Consider the following 26,274-nt stretch of genomic DNA (forward strand, 5'->3'; position numbering starts at 1 on the left):
AATTCAGCTAGCTCTGGGAGTAGGGAGTTTTTCAAAGTCTGAAATTTTTGGTGCAATGTACTCTATCGTTTTCCATTAAATAGCTTTTAATTCAGCTTCTGAAAGCCAGCCAAGGAGCTGGCAGAGAGGCTGGCCATGAAATGCTAGTGAATTCAGTTTCTGGACTGGAAGAGGAATGAGGTATTTTCAGGTTCATCCACCATTGTTCACATGATGGCCAAACTCCAATGAAAAGTGCCTGAAGCCAGATCCACATGGGATTTTAAGCTCCTAAAACCTATTTACGTGCCTGAACTCCCACTGAAGTTGACAGGAAGCTAAGCACCTAAATAGAAGTTACTTTCACAGATCTTGGCCCTGGTTCCCTACGCTCGTCTGGCTGCAATGCTAATCAGCCCTTCCAAAGCTGGTGGACTGCTCTGAGATTAAGTTTTTATTTGAGAACCTAAATGAAAGGAAATTCCTGGTAGAAAAAGCACCAGGACTGTGCAAAGACTCAGATCAAGTTGAACTGGGCCAGTGGAACCGGTTTAAATCAACAGAAATACTCGGTAGAAAAAATCTTACTCACAATGCAAAGATAACCTAAGGGCAGAAAAGGACACACACAAAAAAATCTACTGAGAAAAGAGAGAAGTTATGGCTTTCTGTAAAGACTTCTGTGGAAAGCGATGACCGGGAACAAAAGCGGGCCGGGAACAGAAGACGGTAATATGATATGGCATAGTTCCTAACGAAGTTAATAAAAAAAAGTCTGCCTACAGAACAGCTGCTTGTAGCTGGAGTTTGGATTAAAAGAACAGCGGCAGCCTAGAAGTCTATTGGGTGGTATTAAGAGCATCAATAGGAGGAAAGTGAAGAACAAAGTAGAACAGATAGCAGTCGGCACACAACAAGACTCTTCAGAAAATGGAGGTATCCGAAAAGAAAATGAATATTCTGTATTGATTATCTCTATTAATTTTTGAAAGCTTAGTTACCCAAAGGAGTTCCCTGGGTTAAGCTGATATCCCTGATCATACTAAATAGTACTCTAGTATAGACTGCTAATTTCAGGGGGACTCATCATGATATAAAGTCCTGCTCAGTATGAACAAGGACATCACAAATAGGTCCCAAATGATTTTACTAACATAAAAATGTAAAAAACTGTAGACTATTTTTCCCATGACTTGGGACTGATACTATCAGACATGCTTTAAAGGAAATTGCACAGTTGAGAACACGTCTTAAAAAAGCCTCCTTGGACTGTGTCTTAGTCCTTAGCACATTAGAAAATTCAATCTCTAACTATGGGATCTAAGCATTGAAAAATCAAATCCTACAAGTCTAAGGAGAAATGCACACCTTGAAGCTAAGCTTAGAAAAGTAGTGAAAAGCTGTTAGTATTCCAGTCTGCAATTAAATAAGAATGCTCAGCTTTCCGACAAATGGGACCACTGTCTACTTTTCAGCAAACAATTTATTTGACCTGTAAATGCTTTCAGTGTCAGCTTTGTATGTATATATTGCCACCATTTCTTATACATTAATCTAGAGTTGACCTAGTCCTTAAAAAAAAATTCTTTCATACTACACTATGATTCTTCTATTTTTATCTACCTGCTTATAAACATAACATCAATGCAATTTCATTGGCAGCAACGAAGTGATCATTGCATTTATCTAGTGAAGATTTGCCATAAACATCAAAGCCATTAACTGACATTTGGACATACCAACTAATCAGAAAATCTAAAAAAAAAATCCACGATACATTAAGAAAAAAGAAATCTGGTAAAAAAAATCAGTTTCGGTCATCTTGGAAAGACGTGTTTCAAAGATTCTTAGTCATGATTCACTCCGCAATTTTTGGATGCTTTTACTTTAGTAGAGTTTGGAAACGTGAACTTGCAGCATTGATCGAACACGTGAAACACACTGCTTTTATCTGTAGTAGTGACAAGTTACACTGAAGCTCTTCCATTTCCAATGCTGTGGCTCTGCAGTAGGTTGATTCCTCTGGATAACCAGGCCAACACGCTGCACTGCACACCGCACTGCATATCAGGCTTGGGGCCCTAAGGACCACTTTAGGGTACGGACTTAAGTAGTTCTTCCAGTGCATTATGGTCATCTGTAGTTCTCTTCACTAGTTAATGATGAAATTCATGTAACTCCAACTCATAGAGCTGCCATGAGCTGCCACATCCTAAGAAAAGGATTTATGGTGAAAGAAACAGAGCGTTTCCTTGGATATGAAGAAGGCTTTAAGCCCATGCTACATTTTGTGCTCCTCACAGGCCTTGATGAAAAAACAGGCCCACTTTTTCCAAGGGACACCTCCATCCTGGAGGTACAAACCTAGAATCTTTAAATGTTCCCCTGTGCAGAGAGTAAAGACATTTTGTGCACAAGTAACAACAGATGATGATAATTTGCCTCCTCCACACCAAAAGACCTAAGAAACTTTCCCATTACCAATCCCTTTAGGCACTACTCTCCTTCATGCACAAGGCATACTTCTGTGTATAGCTACAAGTTAATATCGGCCAGCAAAATTAAGCACAGATTAAATTAAAAAATGTTTTCTGGACAAATTCCTAGCCATATTTCTTTTAAATGTGAGTTATGAATGAATCTCTTTTCTTCTTAGTAGAAAACAAATGGTAAGGACTGTCACCGCAGTACAATGGGGGCCTCAACCTGTTCCAAGACTCTCTATTCAGTTATAATATTAAGTAGGACTAGCAGTAAGGAGAGAAAAATCACTCTGCATGTCTTAATACTATAATCAATATGATTAATATTTTCAGAGAAGAATAAAAAGTCTATGAAGAAAAATCTAACTTAAAAAAGTGAAAGCAGCAGCAGTTTTCTTTTGATTATTCATGCTTTGAACCCCCCAAGTGGCTTTTTAGTTGTTTTATTTTTATTCTTAACTGAAAGACTATTACACTTGTCCCAAACTTGTGAGTTAACTGAATCTTCACAGATTTAGTATGCCTTTTGGAGAAGTTTCCTACCATTTTACGTCTCTTTCTCCCTTCTAAAAGCTCACTCAACCTTAATGAAATTTCATTTTAATATGTGCTTTTTCTTGAAAATAATCCAAGGATAGCTATTCAGTCATAAAATCCTAACTAACTCATTTATGCATGTGTACTTGCTATATTATCTTTCATACCCTGTATAATATATTTAAACACAAAGTAATATTACCACTACAAAGTCAACAATTTTTATAACATACTGCAACCCGGCAGAAGTGGTTTACCATGATAATGGAGATAGATTAGACACAAAACACTACTAATCTCCTCATAAATTTAATCTTCATGATTCATGTTTAATTGTACCCAGATATGAACAAATTTACCTCAAAAAAAGGCAAATAATCTTGCTAAGAATGTAAAGGTCAAACACTATGCAGTGAGACACTGAGCCAAATTCGATTTCACTTTATGTCAGAAATAAATGCATTGTCAGTGACTCAGTGCTGGCTACATACTCTGTGACTAATCTTACACCACCATAAATAAGAAGCTGACAACAGATATAAAACTGTTTCCATTCCCAACCATGAATCTCCAATTCCGAGTACCCAGTCACCACAAAACAATTCATGCAAATGCACAGTGAAGGAAATGTCCTAATAATAACTAGTTTGTTGTAAATATGACTAAGCAACAACATGTAAGCCGATGCTAAAACATCAAGAAAGTGTCTGCGCAGTATATGTGGCAAAAAATACATGTATTGTAGTACAAATCCTTCACTTAGGAAAACGCCCGGTGATAAGACACATAAGCCACATGTTGTTACAAAATAAAGTCTGGGTTTTTTCTCCTGCTAGTACGACTCTATGTAACAGACTAGCAGTCTGTCTGTCAAGCCCAGGCTTAATACCACATCCACAGCTTCTCCAGGCTTTCCTCAAGTACCAATTAATAGCCAACCCCAAATTTCTCAGAAATCCCAACAATTAACTTTCCCAGGTGCCAGGCTTCTTTAACACTACTAGAAGCCTTTCCCCCATCCTCCAAGAAGTGAGGTACCTAGGAAGCCTCCTGGTCTCCTCTGTACCAGAGGGTAGCATGCCTTCTATAAGACTATCTCCGAAACCTTCGGGTTTTGGACGAGTCCAGTTTTAATTGTGCATCGGCCCACCTGTCTGCACACCTATCCCCAGTTTCAGTTTTACTCGAGCTCTGAGTCAGGGCTGGCTGTTCACCAGCCCGGATTTAAAAGAAAGGGTGGAGAGTTACGACTGCAGTTGAGAAGTGTATTGAGGTGCACGCTTGCATGCATCCACGTTCAGCACAGCAGTTAAGCTCACTACAGTATTTCCAGCCAATGCTATAAGATACAAGTATGCTCATCTCTAATATTTAAACAATGCTTCCTTTAGAAGGGGATTTTGAACCCTGCCGATGGACAGAAGTTTCTGAGCAAACAAGAGGGCAGATGACCCAGGCAGAAGTCTCAGATCGCCAAGGAGCTGTGGACCAGAGGGGACCTACAGGGATCAGAAAATGGCTGAATTTGTACGGGGGCTGTTGTTGATCAGGAAGCCAATTCAAAGAGGACATTTTTACCAGAAACAGGTATGAATGTGCCACCTCATTGTTCAAATAGGGGATGTGGCCAGGTTTTAGTGGGATGGACCGCATTACGAGGAGGGGCAGTCATCAAAGTACAACCCTGGCTATTTTCACAATGTTGGCCGCATTGCGCCAGCAAGGGGCTGCTTTGCTTGTCCTCATTTGGAGGGCAGCCATTTGATCTGGAACCAAAGCAGTAGCAGTTCAGCTGACGATACAGACGTGGTCTAGATTCATTCAGACATGCATATCCGCAAGTCTAATTTTAAGAAGTGTGGAAATCAAAGCTCAGAGTGGGACACTAAGGCTTTCTGAATAGGAGAGATCCAAAGGCTGAACCTAAAGAGGTGCATGCCGCTCGGGAAGCTACCAACAGGAAGTCTAAGCATAAGGATAAGTCTGATCTCCTCCAAGTTTAGACGTCTGATTCAAGTCTGCATATTAGAGCTGCACCCCTCCACTTGTCATCCAGAACTTAAACCCTGTTGCTGACACAGACTCTTGTATCTATTATTTGACAGAACTGAGCAAAACTCACTCTATCAGTTGAAATATATGTGAGAATGAGTGCTGCAACTCATCTTTTAAGTTATTCAATAGCTTAGTAACTAAAGTATTACAAAAGCTAGGTTTGGTTTCTAAGCATCAGGGGATACAGCCGTGCCTCACCATCCCACCCCCATGTTTCCTAATGATCCAGCTGTTCTGAATTAGAGAGTTCCTCAACTGCACTGCGTGAATTGATGTCACTGAAGAGGAAACAAAAAAGGAACTAAATGCAGTAATTGCTCCTGTAATTCAGTAGGAAGGTGAAGTCTTGTTCTGGATCCTGCTGACTGAACATTATTTTTGATTTTTATATTAAACTATCACTGAATAAGAAAAAAACAAGAGAAATAATCCCAAGAGTAGAAATCACCCCTAACTGGGGAAGAGAACTGAAACAGGCATTTGCTTCCTGGACTGGGAGTCGGGCTCCTCTCCACTTCCAGTTTAGAAGCTAGGCACACAGCTATTTACACAGAAGCAATGCTATATTTTGCACAGAATTTCATCTCCGAGTGCATAAGGAAGTTTCAGGTGCCAAATGAAAGTACAGCGAGGATTAGGTGAAGTGTGAAGTGTGCATGGAGAGAGAAAGTAAGACAGACTTTGGTTAATCATTTTTTACTCCAATGCCAAAAAAACTGCCTACATTCTTCTTTGGATTTAACAATTTTCTTTCCTGTTAAAAAGTCCTATTCATCAAGAGTTATGACAAAGTCTGCTTGAAGAAGTTAAATGCTTCTTAATTGCACAAATTCTGAACAGCTTTATTGTCAGTCAATGAAGTCATAGCATTGGCCCCTGGTAGAAACATAACAACAAAAATTTTGCTGCCAACAATGCAGGATTTAGCTGCCTGAATTAAAGCAGGTATTTCAGGCCTGCTTGTTTCACAGTCATCATTTAAATTAAACAAAATAATTAACTTGTTACCTTTTTCTGGAAGCGTACTGGCATTGCATATCTGTTCTTCACCATCACCAGCAGATGTTGCAGCTTTTATTTTAAATTGATAAGTAATATTGGAAAGCAGATTTCTGAAAGTATGCAGCCTATCATAAGATGAAAAATTTGTAGAATTTCCTTCAACTGTTATGATGTAATGAGTAATTACACCGTTGGATGAAGCAGGAGGGTCCCACTGCACTAGGATCGATTGCCAACTCATTGCAATACAATGAATATTCTGGACAGCATCTGGTACTTAAAAGATACACATGCACCAAAGATTAACATTCCCACACAATTAAAATGGTAATCACAGAACAATATAGTCAGAGAAGTAGACCCAATGTTCATAGTGAGGGGCAAACACTCCAGTGGCAGAAAAATTGATACTGTAAAAGAAACAACATTGAGAGAATAAAATACATCTTTGTCCTCATTAGATGGTTCATTTCCAACTGCTATGAACACAACTGATGGTAGTACTTGAAACAGAAGAGACCATCTATCTGGCTTTTTCCTAGTTGTGTGCTCCAATTTTATTTTCACATCTGCTTGTATTTTCCCTATGTTTTTTTACTCAAAGTGTAGTAAAACATACACAGTAGTGTGAAACTCACATACATATTCCACAACAGTATCAACAGCAGAAGTTCCTTATTTATCCGTTAGCTTTGTTTCTTTTAGGCACTGTATCATATCTCTCTGTCCTTTCAGCAGAGGCATGACCTGCATAGAAGTCACTGGGCAGTTTCAGAGCTGTCATATCAATGCTATTACCCTGCTGTTCCCCACCTTCTTGCTGGTTCCAGCAGGAGAAATTTTTTTAAATGCTCATAAAAATTTAATGAAAGGTAGCAAATATTGTACTCATGGTGAAAATAGAGCAATTATCTGTGAACAATTGATTAAATACTACAGTGAATTAAAGTACCTCAAAAAGGGCTAAAGTGCTGGCTGTACCAGTTAAGAGAAAATGAATACATAGTGAAGGGTGCCCCAACCTACTTCCTCTATTGAAACATGTCCAGGAATACATAAAATAGTGAAAATACTGTCAGTGAGGTACCAGAAATAGAGGGAAACATGTTCATTATCACTGCACAGAGGTAAATGAATCTCTTTAAAATGATTAATTTTCTTTTCAGAGTTCAAAGACATCTTTTTTTTTTTTTTTTAAAAAGCAGCATCTGCAGAAGAAAGAAGATTAACTGGCACTTTTAATAAAGACTAGAGACAGAATCCTTAGATGAACTCAGGGAACTGATCCAGCAATTGCCCAAAATCTGGGTTGGAGGGAAAGGAAACAATGCTGCAACTAGCTGAGCATAAAATCTGAGAAAAAGCTGTAAAATTGCTAGACCACGGTCCTGTGGGCAATGTCTCTCCAGCACTTCTGAAGAAAGTACCATGAGTATGGAATGTCAGTGATGAAATGAGACAACTGATGGGTGACTGTCAGTGATGAAATGAGACAACTGATGGATGACCGTGGCTCTTGGGCAGGACAACCTCCAGCTGCAGGGATCCAACAGCCAACCTGAACCAGTTCAGTGATGGTCCAGATTTCTCATGGTGGTGTAACTTCCGGGGACAATAAACAGCATAATTTTTCCCAGAACCCCTGTTTTATCAGCTCTGGAAAGAATATTTCACTGGAAATGTGGTCTTGAAAAACTGTAGTCGCCATATGGGATCTTTTGATACCTTATCTGCTCCCTTTGCCATCAGTATAAAGGAACCTGGGAGTTCAGACACAGCCCCCTAACCCGTGCTAGTCCCCTGGCACTGACAGACCTTATAAAGTACGTGAGCCTGGAGATTGCTCTGACCTGGCAAAGGAGCTACAGTTTTGCACAAAGGCCAGTTTCACAAACCCACAGAGCTTCTGGGCTCTCTTTAGTGAATGTTGAATATTCACTTTCACGTGACACAATTTTTCATTTTGAAACAACCTGCAACTTCAAAAGACATGTAGAAGGCACAAGACAAAACTGTACCTAATTAATTAATTAAGCCAGCTATATTGCGTAGTCCTCCCCAGTTGTCAGGAACAATAAGATCTAACAAATTAGGATATTTAATTAGCGGCTACCTTCCCTTCCTAAAATAAATTATAAAAAATGTTAAAAATTTGTATTTGTTTAATACAATTTCCAGTTCGTTTGCCAATCTTTTGTCCAGCTGCTTTTGATACTGCTAAAGTTTCAGTTATTTTCACAGGGATCTGAATTATTGCTTTGATCTGCAAAGACTGATATCTATCTAATTTTCCTCCCTTTATCTGTGATGCTATTAAAAGATTTATAGTAGCCATGTAAGCCTCTCATTTCAGATGAGGACATTTCTAATTCTACACTTCCGACATCAAACTTCAAACCCAGCCTATCCGGTACAATAAGAATGTGAATCGGCATTACACAGGCAGAAGACAATGAGATAGTGTTATGTTACGTTTTCTTTGGAGAGAAGAGGAAGACTGTTGTTCAGCCATACAAGGAAAATATACATAAGCAGAACTGCAGCTTAGAAAAAGTCACGTCTAACCTGATTCCATCGTTGTAAACTGGACAGCATTACTGAACTGATTGCCATTCCCAAGCTTGGTAAATGCAGAGACACTGATAAAATAGGTGCTGAATGGTTCTAATCCAACAAGGTTTGCCTCATGGTTTGAACCTGAAATGTTCTTAAGGAAGGAAAAATTCTTAGTATGCAATTAATCTGTGTAAACATTGTGGGCCTCATCTTGAACCTAGTGAAATGAACAGAAGATTTAGAGCCATACTCTTGCCTTTTCTACTCTGAGTAGCTTTCAGTGAAAGTAGTCCCTGAGCTCAATGAAAAAGAATGCAGGGTCAAATTCTTCCTTTCCTTTCTCCTCTCCCTCTTTCACTGTGGCTTGTGAGGAAGATATGTCAAAGGATGGTATCATAACTACCATAGTGTTGTTAGAACAGATTAACTCCACATATGCCTTTTTTTACCAATACTGTAAACTCTTGTCACCTCCACACTGCCACATCAACCCTCTCTCACCTTCTACTTCCTTACTACACCTCTGCAGTGGAACAGGTCATGCATGGGTCATACCTTCTCCTTTCTTTTACTTCACCTGAGCCAGACACACAGACTGATGAAGAGTTTCAAAAAAAGCTAAAAAACACAGTTCAGTTCCTGGTAGTTGTTTTTCACTGAGCATGCAAGGTATATTTTGTCCAAATGTTGAGGACTATAATATCAGCAGCGAAAGAGCTGAATTTCAGCAAGAAAACATGGTGAATACTTTGTGGGATCCAAGTTATCAGAGAATTATGGTGCCTAACTATGATATTTCTATATAAATTGCTCTGCCTGTCTTGCTGCCACAACCTAAATCTAATTTCTTGCCCATATAACATGGCAAAACATGAAGACATGTAGGGCATTGCAGATGCATTCAAGCACTCCAGCCAGTTTCTGTAGTCTAACTGAGTTTGACTCTGCCTGAGATGGACAGTGGGGAATAATCTTTGTTGGCCTCCATGAGCACCCAAAGAAAGTGTTTCCAAAGGCAGCTGGCTGTAGAAAACACCGTTCCTTTTCTGTATGTGTATTGTGCTTCCCCTCTTCCAAGGATCATGGAGGAAACTGGGATGATGCCAGCACTTCATTCCACAATGGGGAGTACCAGCAGACTGCATAAGGGGTAGCACAGTAGGCCGCCTCACGGGGACTGAATTCCGCAATGCATACGCTTAACAACAGCACAAGCACTTTCCTCGCATGCTAAGTCTCTGCAATAAGGACTGTACTGCTGAGAGAGTTGGAGCAATTAAGCTGCTCACAGTCCCACACCTTACACCGCATGTCTTAAACTCATAGCTCACTGCAGCAGTGCCTTTTCCCTGCAGCTTTTGCAAGCGTCTTGGGTGAACAGAACTCACTACATAGCTTCTAAGCCTGAGATGCAATCCTGGCCTCAGCTTGCTGCCCTTACAGTTCATGGTGCGTTTCTTGATGCCATCCAAGCAACCAGATCAAAGCAGATATAAATGCCTTGAGCAATTTCTCTATACAATTTTATAGCATCTATTTAAGTTAAAATTTATACTGTTATTCTGTAAAAATAAAAAAATGCAAGCCTTCTTTCTTTCTTTCTTTTTGAATCTTGAAAGTCCACAGATACTAAACAGCTAAACAAAAGTAGCCACAAAAGAAGTCACTTCTGTCATTTTCTAACACCAAACTTACACCAAAATATGAACTAAAGATTAATAAAGCTTATCATTAATGAAATATTAGAAGCTCAAAGCAAATTAAGATCTAACCATTTTTTTTCTATCTAATTTTAAAACTTGAATTGCAGGCATGTTGAAAGTGAAAGTCAACTGTCTTAACAAACAGGAATTTAGAGGAGCTTCATAATTCTAGGAGCATAACAAACATCTAAAATATTTGTCATATGTTTTGTTCCTAAAGCATGAAAAAAGTATTTAAAAAAATTAAACACTGTTAATTATAAACATACCTGATAAAATAGTTTTTCAGTGTTGTTTTGATAAATCTTAAAATTATATCTCATAATAACACCATTTGGCTGGGGACTTGGATCCCATTTTAGCCACACAGAATCTGCAGTATAGTTGGTAATGGTCAAGTTCTGGGGTGGAGCTAATGGCACTGCAAAAGAGAAATGCTCTTGAGTTCCAAATTACAAATAATCCAGGCAAAACCAAACACTTCGGAGAAGCAGGAGAACATACGTACGCTTGTTATCATTTGTATCTGAACTCATCTAAACTGTACTTCATTGCTATTTAAATATTTTTCTTTGTTTTTGGCATGAAGCAAATTCAATTAATTGCGAATACATGTTTAGTCAGCAAGGGATCTTCTCAGAGATCTAAGATATCTATTCATCACTTAAACATCCCCATTGTCAGAACTAAGGCATTTAACAGAAGTCATATTACATATATTGTTGGAATGTGACATACTTTGCTTCCTACATCTTATATTGAGCACAACTTGATATATATTTACAAGATACATCATTTACCATGCAGGTGAGAGGAGGTCCATGTAAAGGAGACCTGTAAGAATGTGTCAGAAATATTTCCATGTTTTATCATTTTTCAATTACATGGGGGATGAAGAGAAAGGCACTGTTGCTTGCTTTAAAATCCCTGACACTTGGCAAACTGTGACACATTCCAAAGGCAAAAGACATTTCTCCTTGGAGTTATTTTTGCAATCTTATGCAGAATGTGACCTCCTTTTGCACACTGTGGCAGGAGAAGGAGAACTCGGAGAAGACTTCCCTTATAGTGTTTCCTTCTTCTGAAAACTCTTCATGCACAGACCAATGGAAAATGAATCCTTCATCTCAACTCTCTCCAGGTCCAATGTTCAGCTCTAAGATGGATGCAATAACATAGGGCCAAAACTTCAAGTTGGTTACAATTGAATTTGCTCACCTGACTCATCTGTGTAGAACTGAAGCACAGCAGATGGACCAGGTCCTTTTATTGTTCTTGCAGCTGCACAAATACTGTATAATGTGAATGGGAGAAGGTCTTCCAAGATGATAAAATTATTGGTGGTAGAGAATGAGTTATTCCTTTCTGGCCCAAATAAATTTAAATCATATCTTATTATAATACCACTTGGCTTAACAGGAGGGTCCCATGAAAGCATAACTGAGGTAGTTGAGAGATTTGAAAATGTTTTGATTATAGGTGCTGATTCTGGGACTACATGAAGAAATAAGAAAGAGAAAAATAAGGATAACCTCTGAAAAATATGAGTTACGATGAAAAATGTCTTTTAGCTATCAGTTAAAGTTGTGCTCTGAGTGGAAAATCCTATTTCATGGTCTCAACACAGAATGGGTAGCAGTTGTTTGTGTCATTGTGTAACAAAAAAGCTTTAAGTAACGTGAGAAAAATAAACACAATAATCTTTTTTTTCTTTTAGAAAGCAATTTGTTTTTTTTTTTTTTACATTTCCTTAGGAATGAATAAAACATACTTATCTTACCATCTTCATCAGTTCTTATATGCAGACTTAGAGCATGCAGGTCAGAAGATCCTTTATCAGTGGCTGGTGTGATTTTCAGAATGTAATCAGTATATTTCTCCAGATTGTCAAAAATGATGCTTGTGTTGTAAGTAAGGAAAGACAATATCTTATTGGTTCCCAGTTGCAATAAACTTAGAGAAACATGAAAGAAGACTAAGCCATTTGGCTGGGATGGTGGAAGCCAGCTTACATTTACAGAAGATGAGGAAATGTTTTGATAGACCAGATTTTCAACAGAACCATCTGGGACTATGAGAGATAATAAGCAAAAAATAAATGCATGGATTACAGTAATAAATCATCCGAAACTAAAATAGGAATAAATGCCCGAAGTATGATTAGTCTGTAAATCTCATTTCTAATATTTTGTACAACTTTTAAAAATAATTTATGTTTCCCTATCAAAAGCAAACTATTTTGAAGGCATATATGGATAATGATCTATGTTATATTTGTTTAATAAAAGGGTCTTAATGATGGTTTAAGACAGTATTTTTATTGCTCGTATCCAAAAAGGAAGCTGGTGAACTACGTTCTTAGTATTACAAAGGAAAGACTCAGATCAAAATGATTTCCTTGCAAAGAAAAATACTGCAGTGTTGAAAACAGTACTTACTGGATTTTTTTTTAACTTTGCCATAACAGCAAAATAATTTTAAAGTTAGAGAATATTTAATAAATGGAAGCACTGATATACCCTGAGCATTAAAAAAGTTATTAACTTACTATCCTGATCTGTATACACGTCTATTATTTCACTGGTTTTGTTTCCATCTCCAAAAGCTGTGCTTGCAGTTAACCATAGAGTATAATGGCTGTATTTTGCCAAGTCATCCAGAACAGCAGACCGGGACATACTGACATCGCTGTCGTTACCATAACTCGTGAAATTCTAAAGGAAAAAAAAAGTGTTGTCATTAAAAATCTTATTTTTTCATTGATTTCTCTTTCTATTTTCCCATTTAGCCATCACCAACAACAACAGATACAATTCACCATAGTGTTCAGGAGACATAAACCTACACTTTGACTCCTAATGAGTCCTGATTTTTACTGAAATACTCAAGTAATTTATTGCTTGATGTCTATTGTTACTCAGATAAGTACTACAGATTACCTGGTTGATTCTTGTTGTTGTCTGTAGTTGTTGAATGCCAATCCACCTTTTTAAAAACACATTAAATCTGTAATATTGCAATGTGTTTATCCATATTGCATCAAGAAAATGACAAAAAAGTATCTATCATCTGCTAATTGTTCATAGATTACAGGATGACATATGTGATTGCCTTGCCTGACCTGCATGAAGCAAATCAAAGGACTTCTCTCACTTCATTCCATTTTTATGAGAGTAGATCTTACAGAAAATTGTCTGGTTTTGAATTTAAAACTTCCAGTGGCAGAGATCTCACCGCAACACTTGATAAACTGTTCCTTTTGTTAGTTGTCCTTTCCATTAAAAACATGCCATTATTTCTATTGCAAACATCTATACCCAGTGGATTATGTTAAACTGAAGGAACCAACTGAATTTCTTTTCCTTGTGCAGTTACTTGCTAACAAAAGGATTGCACCAGAACCAAGTCTCACTTTCTTTTGAACTATATAAAAAATTCCACTAAAACTGTGACTGTTGCAATAGGTTAGTGCTCTAGATCAGCCCCTCTGAGGAGGCAATTCCTGTTTGGAATGAACCATTTTGGAAACTGAAAAGAAAAAAAAAAAATCAGATTATTTATGTAAGCTCAGCTATACCACATAACTGAATGTGTCAAATCACCCACTGCTTCACGGGAACCTGACTTAGATGATCCAAAGCAGTTTGGTTCATGATTTGAAAACTGTTGAGAGGTCACGTACCCCATAAGCATATTCAGCTCCAGCATTGGGTAGGAAGTCAAAGCTTTGCTTCTGATTCGAAGAGTCAGTATCATTCCTCTCCAGCAGCCACATTGCCCCGTTGAGCAGATGGCATGGGCAGCACTTCTCAGGACCAAAGAAGTCCTCCTAATTTTTCTACATAGCAACGTTTTCATGGTGAGCTGGATTTTGCCCAACCCCGTGATGCATTGCCTTGTACACATTCCAGTTATTTGGCCTGCCCACAATTTTCAGTGTTACATCTTATTCGCACCCTTCCAGCTCCTTAAAATCAAAGCTGGCTTTAAATTAAATGCTTTCCTAAAAAAGAGAGGCTGTGATACCAGATTTACTGAAACAGGAGGAAGGTGACTGTAATGTTTGCAAACTAAAATTCAGAAATACCACATATAAACACAGGCATACTAAAAAATGGGTTATATTTCTCTTGAGGAAAGTTTCTACTGAAGAAGTCAGTATGATATGCTCTACCAAACAGTTGAGTCAGTACTGTGCAAATTGATAGTTCAGTATGCAATCTTGATGTCTGTCACCAATACATATCAATTTATATATCTAATGCAACGCTTCACCAATTTTTTTTTTGTACAGGCAAAATTATTTTATTTCTGCAGAAAACAATAGGTGACACTCTCATTCATTTCCCTGAGATTTTTATAGCAATATCTGAAGACCTAGTTTTGCCTACTCGTGCTCACATAACATTTAATAAATAAGTAAACAGTTTGTTTGGCAATGAAAATGTAAGCCTTTGTTTTGAACGCAGAACAGAAGCTGCACAAATTGGCGGTATAAATTTCCATATCCGCTCCTATTAACAGACTTAAAGCACACTGTTAGGTTTGTCTGAAAGATTAGGTTAAGTCAACATCATTCAAAATACTAAGAAATTCCACCTTAATATATGACTTTCTTCTAAACACGGATGGAAGCTCACACTATCTTCACATAACTAACTGAAAAAGGCTGGGAAGAGCTTTGCTTTACACTTGGGTAGGGTAAGATACAGGAAACAGGATTGAATTCTAAGGTATTTAATTAAACTTTCTGATGCTCAAGCGCAGTATGACAGAAAATACCTTCTGACACAGAAGCATCATTCTACTACCCTCCTGTTGTTATTATTATCAGAGATGGTAATTAATAATAATTTTAATTGATAATAATAATATCTAATAATAAGAGAAAAAAAAGGACCTTAAATAATTCTCTGAGTTTTCAAGGTAAAAATGTCAGAGGTACCACATCAAGTTTTGATTCTAGATTTAATGGGAGTTTATTGGTATGAACAGCTGAAAATCCAACTCTTAGTTTAAAAAGCGTACCTTTACAATTTAGTCAGCTGTCCGGCAGTTAAGGCCTCAGTGAACCAACATGAACGCTGTAACAACAGGCTTTTTGGTGCTTCAGCAGAAACTGTTTTAAGAGGTAGTCCCCTCACTATGAGGAGCCCAAGGACTGGGGACTACCTCAAACTTCTGATATGACAAAATATTAGAAAAGAATGAACACATAATTAAGAGTAAGGGTGAGCAGGAAGAACTGTGTGGGTACAAACTGAGAAAAGATGAAACTTGCACTAATTGTACCCTGGGGATAGAACACTATAGGAAGTTTTACAATTAACTGTGGCTGCAGATGAAAGCAAACAGCTTAGGATCTTTGGCTACAGCTGAAGAAATTATTCCTTCTGTCCCCTTCTTCATCCATACATGAAAGAAGTTTTGACATAGCAAAGTATCAGATTATTAAAAGCAGCTAAGTGTAAGCAATACACACAGGCCATGAAAGTGTCAGCAGAAAGTAGTATCTTCTTCACCCCAGGAAGCGGCAGAAATTTCCAGTGACATAAAGCTGTAATTAGTTGTATACAGACAACACAGTGCTGCTGTTCTTCACTGTTAACCTTTTTCTCCTGTTCTGTTTCCTTCTTTAGGTCCATTGTATTGCACTGTTGTTTTGAGTTAGAGTATCACACACTTGACTCCGGCAATCAGTTGAGAGTGGTGACACTGAGGGGTAATCCAAGCCATCCCTCAAGGACCATAGTGCACACTGTTCTAGTACCAACCTAAGCGAAGATATTTCCTTTTTGTGTGCTGAACCATTCTGAGGCCATCTTTTAAAAAAATTTGCAGTGTATTTTAGGGAAGTTCCCCTTTTATCCCTGTTTTGGTCACACTGGTGAAAGAAAATGTTTGATTGTTAAGTTACTATAGCACATTGCTTGCATCTCTTGTCTGCATCCTGAGGGCAGACCAAGCCAAATTTCACTCTGAACTGTATCCAGTCACGTTCACTTAGGTTGGCTTGAAGTACAGAGGTTGGATGATTTGGGGTCTAATGTTCAGTCTCTAGAAGGGCAGTAGACTTTTTTTCTCTACTTAGCTCCTGGTTCCTCTGTCTGGTTTGACAGAGCAGGACAGTTGTCATCTGTACTGAAATTCCTACACTGGAGAACTTTCTCCAAGCATAAATTTGTATTTGTAATTAGCATCTTTCCCATTTTCTTGCTAATCAAAACACAAGTACAGAGAGATTGAATAAAAGAGTTTATTCAAGTCAATGATATTTCTTAGCAATGAGACAATTACTTCCACAGATTCTTTGACTTCTTTCCCCGATAAGACTGAGAACGTGGGCAGAATGGTTGCTTCAAGCATCATGTAAGGAAACCACAGAGCAAAATTTGCAAAGCTGCTATTGCAAATAGTGAAAGCTCGAACTGTAGGAATCCAGCAGTATCACAGAGAAGTGATGTGAACAAGAGGTACAGTGCCATGTCATCTGTGTAGGAAGTGCTCATGGTCAGAATATGTCCTATCTTTACTGCAGTGCGGCAGAGTAGTGAACATAAACCAAAAAGTAGCATTTTCCCTAGACCTATGGCAGCAGCAGATGAACGATAAAGCTGGACTTCAACCTAGCCTAGTGCAAGTGGTGGTTTCTCCTATTTGGCTACCAGTCTGTCCTCCCTCTCTGACACTTTTTCTTTTACAGCCTGTCAGCATCCCCATAGAAACAGCCTACTCATATACCAAAATCCTCAAATCTAATCTCCATCACTAAATTTTTCCTTCTGCTGTTCTGGTTCTGAATCCTAGGTCTGAGCATCGCAGGCCTTCTGACTGGACAGCCGCAGTGTGACTTTTGATGTAGACCTGCAAAGCAAAGAAACTATATATTATTTTTCTGCCCTATGAAGGTATGCAATTTTTTTTTTCTTTTTAAAGGAAAACTATTTTTCCTGCAAGTTTCTGCATCATGTCAAGGAGTAAACTGCATCCTTTATCTCAGGTCTTTTGCTTTTTTCCCCCTAAACAAAATGCTTTACTCTGCTGCTACTGATTTCCTGTTTTTAACACTGCTGTTTGTAATCAGTGCTTTATACTTATCGGGCATTAATATGCCTGAGGAGTTTGAGAACATGTGAGTAGAAGCGAGAACTTGAGACAACAGAATTATAGTAGTTTTAGTATGACTTCTGTATCTATTTCAGATTATGACAGCATTGGAAGATGGTAATTTGCTTGAGATACTTCAGCTGGGACGGTTTTTCAGGCATCTAGAAGATATACTTTAAGACTTGGACCTCTGTGGTTATGTCCTGACAAAGAAGCAGATGAAAGACTGGCAGAGAATGGCTGCCTACAGCAGAGTGCCTGAGCAGGTGGGCTTCCTAGAAATGTGAAAAGATCAACTACTTTTTTAGTTCTCCTATATCATTTCCCAAAGTGAAAATACAGTTCGGATAAACATAAGCAGAATGGTGACCTCAGTGCAGAAGCATCCAACCAAGGGTTATTTCTTTCCAAATGTGTGCAATACAAAACTTACCAACAGACCCTGCAACTATATGGTTATACTTTTAAGTTACAGATAGTTCTAAGCTGTATGTGTGCATACACTCATACCACTTACAACTGTCTGTATATGTCATATATATTATATATATATACAGATCAGGCTGGCTTTCACACATGCATTTCTCTGTTGTAAAAAGAGTAATACAAAATATGACAGATGGGAGCAGGGGAGAGTTGTTTTTTCCTCCTGTTTGAGATCTGCCTTGCACCTACAGGAATGGCAAGGTCAAGACTCGAAGTGCAATGTAGATACGGCAGTTGCCATGCCAAAGAGTGAACATGAAGAGAGGCATGTGAAGGGCAGAGGGAGTTAAGGGAAGCAGACAGATTAGGAGTGGATCATGATTTGAGAGATTAATGGTGATCTCCCATGGCCAGTAAGAGACAGATGCAACAGCAGCTGAAACCTATCTTCTCATAGCTTTCTGCAGAGGGATGGGTTAAAAATGAAAGCTGAAAGGGTGAAAATGGTAGTTTCCACACCTAGAAGTGGAGCTGTCATCAGCACTTTTCTGCCATCCACCACATAATATGCCAAAGCAGCGGTAACTTCCACCCATGCCACCATCCTGTCCTTGCCCAACTACATCAGATGATAATGAAACTGGACCCTCACCTTGTTGGGCCAATGCTTCTGTGCTCCATCTTCCCTATCTTGCTGCTTCATTTCCAGAGTCCTGGGCACATCCAGAGGGATTACAGCTCTCAGTGTACCAGTTTCACCTTACTCTTCACCTCAGAGTTCCACCTTCCTAAAGGCAGGAATAGCCCAAGTCTGTAGTCCTCCTCTAACAATCGCCTGAGTTGTCCAAGAATTAGATAAACGTAGACACTCTTCATAGGATGGGCTAGTTCAGGTAATGCACTGGTGTCAAGGTTTCTCCAGGGATTTGTTAGGCTAAGAAAAATGCTGTTGGTATAGCAATGTGTGCAAGCAGAGCCTGAAGCTCTGAACTGTAGCCCTGATTTTAATCTCATCAGAATGTGAATTCATGGCACGGTCCTGCTTGCATCTGAAACTATGCAGACAGAGCCTGGCAACCACACAGCTTCACAGAAGTCAGAGAAGTGTATACACTGAAGTATGTCAGCAATTATTCAGTCACAGGTATTTGTAAAATTTGTGAATATTTTCTTCTAGTTATCCTCAAACACATGCATACCTCACACTAGACATATCTTGAGCATAAAGTTATGCAGTAGAGGTAATTTTTCATGCATTAGTTTCTTCATGAATTTATATTTCTTTCTTTTCTTCCACATGTGTAAAGCTTGTAACCGAAAACCTGTAAAGGAAGCTTACTTCTTCTTATTATATTTCTGTAACATAATATATTCTTAGAAAGGAGAACAGAAAACTACATATACAATTAATAAACATGATGCATAATTAAGGATGAAAGTAGCAACAAAAGAAACCTACATGGAAATGTGTGGATCACCAAAAAACTATAAATAACATTTTATTTGTCTTTTATGCTTTAACTTAGGAACCTCAATATCTTTGTTTCAATATACTAAACAGTAATTTCCTTTTGAAAGTAACAAAAATATGAAATAATACTGTATTCACTGCTTTGACATTATCTTATTTTCAGTACTGTACAAACATGCATAAAAAGTAAAACCAGAACTGTTACAGAAATTTATTCTAATTGATAGATTAGACTAAAACAGTCTTAAGGATGTGCAATGAATGTACTGGGTCTTGTGTTTATCTATCTACATATGTTGTGTATATATATGTATTACATGTATGTGTGTATAGACATGTACATATAAACTTTGCAATATGGAATATTACACAAAACCTATTTGCGTTAATGCTTAATGATATGAACGTCCAATGAGATGCACAATGCAACACATATGATTACAAGATGTGTTTCTGTCTTTATACGTTAAAAAACTGCCTTGTGATAAAGGAAATATGAAAAAACCAATAGATTGATAACTATAAAATTGATTTAATCTTTAATGGATTATTAGAACACTTTATTGAATTCTACAAAAGAAGAGTATAAAAATAAGCTTACCTGTATGAATATTCCTGAATTATTTTTGAAATAAACTGAGTAGTACAGTATATTTCCATTAGGCTTTTGAGGAGGAGACCAGAATAGCATTACTGATGTGGAAGTAAGGTTTCTGTACACAACATCTTTCGGTGGATCACTTGGTGCTGGAAAAACGTTAAGTTTTAGCATACCTAACTCAAGATTTTGTACATTTTAGTGCCCGAGAAACATCCACTATAGATTTGACAACATCCTATGTCAAATTAAATGTATTTCTGATTATGGTATAAAAAATGCTTCTGGAAATGATGAAATAAAACAGTAGATATAAATAAATTTTTAAAACCCTATTTTTTCAGACACATTTGTATTTACCTGCATTTCTAAACAGATACTCTTTTCTTATAGAATTTGTCCTGTACTTACTGGTTTGGGCACATGGAAAGTCTAATTTGCAGACACGGAAGTTGACTGAGCTAGGCCTCTGTGCTTCATATACAGTTAATAGGAAAAAAAAGGATTTGTTTCAGAAAACCTGAATTAAATGCCTTGTTCTCTCTTTGCTGATTATAAACAGAATTTAGGCTCCCAGCTCATGTAGATAAACCAGATACTTAAGCTTGGACAGTATGACCATTTCTGTTTTTTCCTCTTTCCTCAGCCTATTAAAGGTACAGGAAGGACTCTGTAAGTCTTCTTCAATTAGCCTCTCCTCCTATCCTGTAAAGAATAGCAGCATATGGTCCTTCTCAGTAGCACAGTGATGTAGGAGACTCAAATTCAGTTCCTTAAGTCAGCTTAAGAGAATTTAAATCCATGTTTCTCGCCATCAAAGAAAGTGCTCTACACAACATGCAGTAGAGTACTGAACACTGTAAGTTATCTTATCTCTCTTGCTTTGTGCTGTTCTAGTTTGTATAAAATACTAAAATATTAATTGGAGTGGGAACTCCAGGATCAGTTCCTAAAAATCCTGCCCTAAAAAGTCAGTTCATGTTTCCATAACAGCTTCAATAGCAAAGACTGGGAATACCTACAGCCTGATGATTTAGAGTCTTCTGAGGGATGGCTTGGATAGACACTAATCCTGCCAGTGATTGTGTGTTGGGAAGTCACTTTATCTGTGCAGAATGGTTCCAAAATATGCCTGCATACTATCCATTTTGGAACAGATCGTAGCAATATAATTGATGGGAAAACCAGAAACAATAATTAAACTGAATGACTTTCAAAGCACAATATATAGTAAGATCATTTATAGAAGTCATCTACCATGCTGGAAGTATAAAATCATTAAAATAAACAAATCAGTGTACACTTACAGATTTCATTTTCAAATTAAAACCATTTCAGACTTGTGAGAGAGACTCTAAAGAGTATTTTCGCTATCAGAAGTTGTGTCACAGCAAGATAAAGCAAAGAGCTATTAAAATACACTAGAAAATTAATTTGATTTATTTCAAAATTTAGAGTTATTTTAATCTTACCTGTCTTGAAGGGAAATGCAAAGTTTTGCTCAGTAAATTAACAGAAATACCCATCATAATTTTATAGAGCCATAGATATGTGTACACACAAAGACAGAGACACATGCAAACAGACAGGTAGAATGTCTCTTCTTGACCAGTCAAATGCCACTTCTACTTCAGCAGCTTTATTAACTGAAATAAGGCTGAAAGAAATTTAAGGTTGAATGAAATTCGTGCTATATATAAGCTTACCTCCTTCAGAAGTTCTGAATGTTATAGTATCACTTTTTATGTTGCCATCTCCAAATCTTGTACTTGCTGTTAGGTAAGCACTATACTCATAGTTATTTTCCAGGTCTGTGAACTGCAATGATGTTTCTGTTACATTAACATTCCTTTTTGACATTTTATTCCTAAAGGAAAAGTATTTTATTAATTATATATACACATCATTTTTGTATGTATACAACTGTGGCATACGAGATAAAATTGAAAAATGCAATATTGTGGTAAATACAAATATTGTAGGCTTTAAAAAAAGACTGGGATAACTTTCGTCTTTTATGTTGAAAAGCTCACTTTTGTACTCTTGCATCGCAATAGGCCTCTTAATTTTGCTTTAAAAAAACAAACAAACAAAAACCCCACAGAAATCTATTTGTAAATTACATCAGCAAAGACAATGATTATATGGAATATCAAGGAGAAGCATGTCCATCTAGCAACTGCTATCAAATGGTTATGTGGTACCCTTGGGAAGGACACAGTAGGGCATAACTAAACTGTCTCCCCGGACAGGAATAGCGAAATATAAAAAGATTATAGCAGGGAGCATGCCCTACTGTGACTCTGTGAAATTGGTCAGAAGGCTGAAGTTATAAATGGAATAATAGAAGATGATATGGAACAGGAATTAGCTGGTGCTGAGTTAATTCTGGTGGAATGTAGCAGGGGATCAGAATGGAACTCTAGTCAGGTCAAAACCCGCCTAGAAAGACTGTAAGATGTAACATTAATAAAACGCTGGTATTAGCATAGGTATGAAATGATTATCAGAAAGTAAAATAAGATACAGAAATAACTAACTTGAATTCAAAAAGTCTGCTATTCCTCATTAAATTAATATAATCTTTTACGAAAAAAATAGCAGGGAAAAAAGTTAGCTAAAATTCCATTCCTGCAAAGATTTCTGTATGAGTAGGCACCCTGTGTCTTTAATGGGATTTCATACAGGGATGATAATTTGACAAGTCAAACCGAATATCTTGCTCCAGGAGTCACTGTGGAGCTCTTCACAAACAAGAGAATGAGTTCTAATTCTAAAAAAGGGGAAGGCTGATTCAAAATTATTAGATGGGCTGATTTTCATCCTTTGATAAATGAATGAATGTCCCATTAGCAAAGATCACCATCTGATACTCCTGAAATAAAGCTACATTGACAAACAATTGGAATCGGAAAATGTATGAGAATGAAAAAACTAAACTCTCCCTATCCCTTTCAGATTTTGAGTGGAATGTCTCTTGACGTGGGAAACGCTCTTGGTAACAGAGGAAGTTAACAACATTTACATTTTTCCCAAACTTCTGACATTTTGAATAGTCAGTAAAGAGATACAAAAGGTTGCAGCTGCAGTTATCGAATTCTATACATCTTTTCTTGGATCTTTGCCCAATATATTCTTAGTATGGAAAAACATAACTGGTTATAATTTAAGTAAGAAGAAAATCCACAGCTTAGTGCTGCAAACACTTCTACTCTGAGTAATTGCATTCTTATAACATCGTATTTGCCAAAAAATGTTTCCACAATCAGGCATAGTTAGGAAGAAGAACAAAAGCCTGGGGTGTTTCAAGAAAAGTTGATTTTCTGTTTAGAAACAGCTGAGATTGCAATCAAAATAATAAGAAAACATTGATCAAAGTGATTGCAGTCTTCACAGACAATGAGAAAGAAAGTACCTAGCAGAATAAGCTAAGCCAAGGAATTTTAATGAAGAACAATAATATTAAGTTTTAAATGAGATCTTTCAGAAACCCAGAGAAAACAGGTTCTAAGAAATTGCATACTTTCACTTGACAAAGACAAGTACCATATTTTCTTAAAAATCTGTACCTCAAAGTAGATCTAGTCAGTAATTATCTCACAAAAATTTGCTGAACAGGATAATGCCAAAAGACAACAGCTATATACAAGTTCAGTGATTTTGTTAATATGCCTTTAATACTCTAGAATTGCAGACTCAGGGAGCGTGAGTTTGTAGACTCAAGGCATGCAGAAAGTTGCTTTGCTACCTGCTAGCACCCAAAACCACCTTGTCCCGTGACAAATTCCATGAAAGACAATAACAATGAAAACATTACAGATATTACCCTTTCTATTCTAGTAGTTGCGGATTCTTGTTCCCAATCCATTAAAGAAAGGTTACCAAATTCTTTATAACTGTTGCAATATATTTAAGAGAAGGAAAATTTATTTAACATCTGTATTAACCTTCCTCTTTCTGCTTTATTGAGAAGCTCCAGGATTAACAATCTCCCCCAAAATATATTGAATGCCTCACAAAAGTATCAACTACGGCACGGCAGTTTGCCTTGTCAAATCTCTCCCTGCAATGCATTTTATGAAATTGTATAGACAATTCTGTTAAATACTTAAAATTCCCCTTCTTCCCCCCTGCTCCCCCCCCCAGACCCCCAACTCCAAGGAAGGAGTGAAGTTGTGGCCCTTTGAAGGCCATGGGAGTTTTTCTCCAATGTCCTCGCCTCAAGATGATACCTAATGCCTCTCTAATTTTAGATGTTGCACAGTAAGGACAGATAAGACAGAACAAGGAGAATATGGAAGGAAAAAGGACAAGGCTTACTGCAAAAAGTTATGTGGTTGCTTAATTCAAATATTTAGAAAGATGGGTCAATTAACAATTTTTTAAAAATAATTCTAACTCATTTGTCATAACAAAAGCTGTAAGCTTTAAGGCAATATAAGGATGAAAAGTTGTATAACCTCAAGTCTTTGAACACAGCCTGTATCAAACCATAATGCTTATCGTGAAGTAACTTTTTCCTAACTAGAGGATAGTCTTTAATTTAATGTTTTTTTGTGGTTAAAGAGCACCAGACCTTGCCAATACAGCAGAAGTAACAAGACAAGCCAAATTTAACTTTTCTGGAAAGTGCTCGCTCCTGTTCATCTTACCACCAGCTTAACTAGAAGCTGTAATGTAAAAAAAATTCAACAGGAACTGAGGCTGAACCCTACCCCAAAACTGTCAAGTAACATTAAAATAATAAACGTAAGCTCAATAGTAGTGTGTTTATAACAACTACCGATTTGCACACCTGGTTCGCATCTCATAAGGTGCACGTTAGCATTTGCTTTCTGCGCCTTAGTGGTGGCAATAAAATGGTACAGCATAAATGCAATATATTAAAAGTCATCAATTACAAAATCTTTTCACTGCCAGTAGAAGTTATACATAGATCTTTGAAGAGATGCCACATCACTAGACCAAACTATGTTATGCAGAGAACAGGACAGAAGCTGCAAGTTTTAAAGTGACAAAACTCCTTTTTAAAGGTGAAAAAAGATCCCAGGAAGGATGACAGAAAAAAAAAATTACGGAAAAAGAAAAGAAAGAAAAAAACCCAAACACAGTAAATGAAAAATATCTGTTAAAAAATACTTGTTTGCTATGAATATAATAAATACAAAATATAACAGTAGACATAACTGATAGCACATACAAAGACTCTTAACATTGCTCTTACACACTTTCTATAAAAGGAAGCAATATTTCTCTATTTTAAGCCTATTTCAAATCTCCTTGACAATTTAGCATAGGCTTGTACCCTGCCTTACAATAGGCCTAATCAGAATATAATGAAAATAGTCACCATGCTCTAATTTAAATTTGAATTCATTTACCATAACATAACCTTTAGAAAAATATTGAAAATGCTTACAAAATATTTCATACCCTAATTTTCAGCTACTACATTATATTTGAATTTGTATATACAAAAGGCTAGTACTTTAAGTGCTGGATGAATATTCGTTCTCCAAAAACATGTAATCAACACATTGTGTAAGAAAAACCTAACATTCCTGATAGGTTACAGATTAATATTTATCCTCAGAACTACTTCCAGAAAATCTTACCAGACGTAAACTGTGTAATAGAGGATAATTCCATTTGGCTCCAGCGGAGGTTTCCATGACAACTTCACAGTGACACCCGACAACTGTTTTACGGAGAGGGATTCTGGAGGAGAACTCGGAGCTATAAAATGAGAGAACAGGACACAACATCTTGTTAAACAGCTAAGATCGATGGGATACGCAGCATCCTTAAATAGGTTTTTAATTATTTGTGATGGAAAGTGAACTTTGTACTACACCGGTACAGTATCCATCAACTAATGTTAAGGCACAGCTTCTTTTCCTTTTTCTGACAGATGATAAAAGAAGATTTTGCATGGTGGTGTTAGAACATCTGTTTCTGTGATTCAATGGAAAAAGTACTTCATGAGAAAACAGAGCAACGGGTAGGTCACAGTGATTCACCTACTGTCCAAGTACATTGCTGTAATTTTTTTTTCCCCTTCTAATAAAAGCAAGAGCTTTATAGGTATGAACACATGTAAAATATAGCAAGATAGTTCCCCTGAGGAAAAAGAGGTGCTGTAAAGAATTATACAAAGCACCAAGAGGTGGAGAAATGGATAAGCATGGCATTGAGAGATGATAAAAATGTGGGATACTAGGCAGCAGTAAAATCTATTCACTCCATCAAATGACCACATTCATACATTTAACATGTTACAAGGGCAAATATAAAGATAGGCATTGACTGAGACCCTTAAAATTCATTTTAAGGTGAACTCTACATGACACCATATCA

General features: G+C 37.3%; 1 protein-coding gene across 1 annotated transcript in view; it reads right to left on the reverse strand.

Annotated features, from left to right (window-relative positions):
* PTPRQ (protein tyrosine phosphatase, receptor type, Q) overlaps positions 1–26,274 on the reverse strand; it is a 127,242-nt gene that overhangs the window by 52,439 nt on the left and 48,529 nt on the right. Inside the window, exons 25-33 of the mRNA XM_009327521.1 lie at positions 25,533–25,653; positions 21,624–21,784; positions 19,921–20,066; positions 12,864–13,029; positions 12,096–12,386; positions 11,534–11,809; positions 10,585–10,736; positions 8,622–8,763; positions 6,063–6,332 (exon numbers count right to left, since the gene is read on the reverse strand). Coding sequence (XP_009325796.1) covers positions 6,063–6,332; positions 8,622–8,763; positions 10,585–10,736; positions 11,534–11,809; positions 12,096–12,386; positions 12,864–13,029; positions 19,921–20,066; positions 21,624–21,784; positions 25,533–25,653 — 1,725 coding nt within the window. The remainder of the gene's footprint in view (positions 1–6,062; positions 6,333–8,621; positions 8,764–10,584; positions 10,737–11,533; positions 11,810–12,095; positions 12,387–12,863; positions 13,030–19,920; positions 20,067–21,623; positions 21,785–25,532; positions 25,654–26,274) is intronic.

The sequence above is a fragment of the Pygoscelis adeliae genome, unplaced genomic scaffold (assembly GCF_000699105.1).
Source record: "Pygoscelis adeliae isolate BGI_AS28 unplaced genomic scaffold, ASM69910v1 Scaffold113, whole genome shotgun sequence".
Lineage (NCBI taxonomy): Eukaryota > Metazoa > Chordata > Aves > Sphenisciformes > Spheniscidae > Pygoscelis > Pygoscelis adeliae.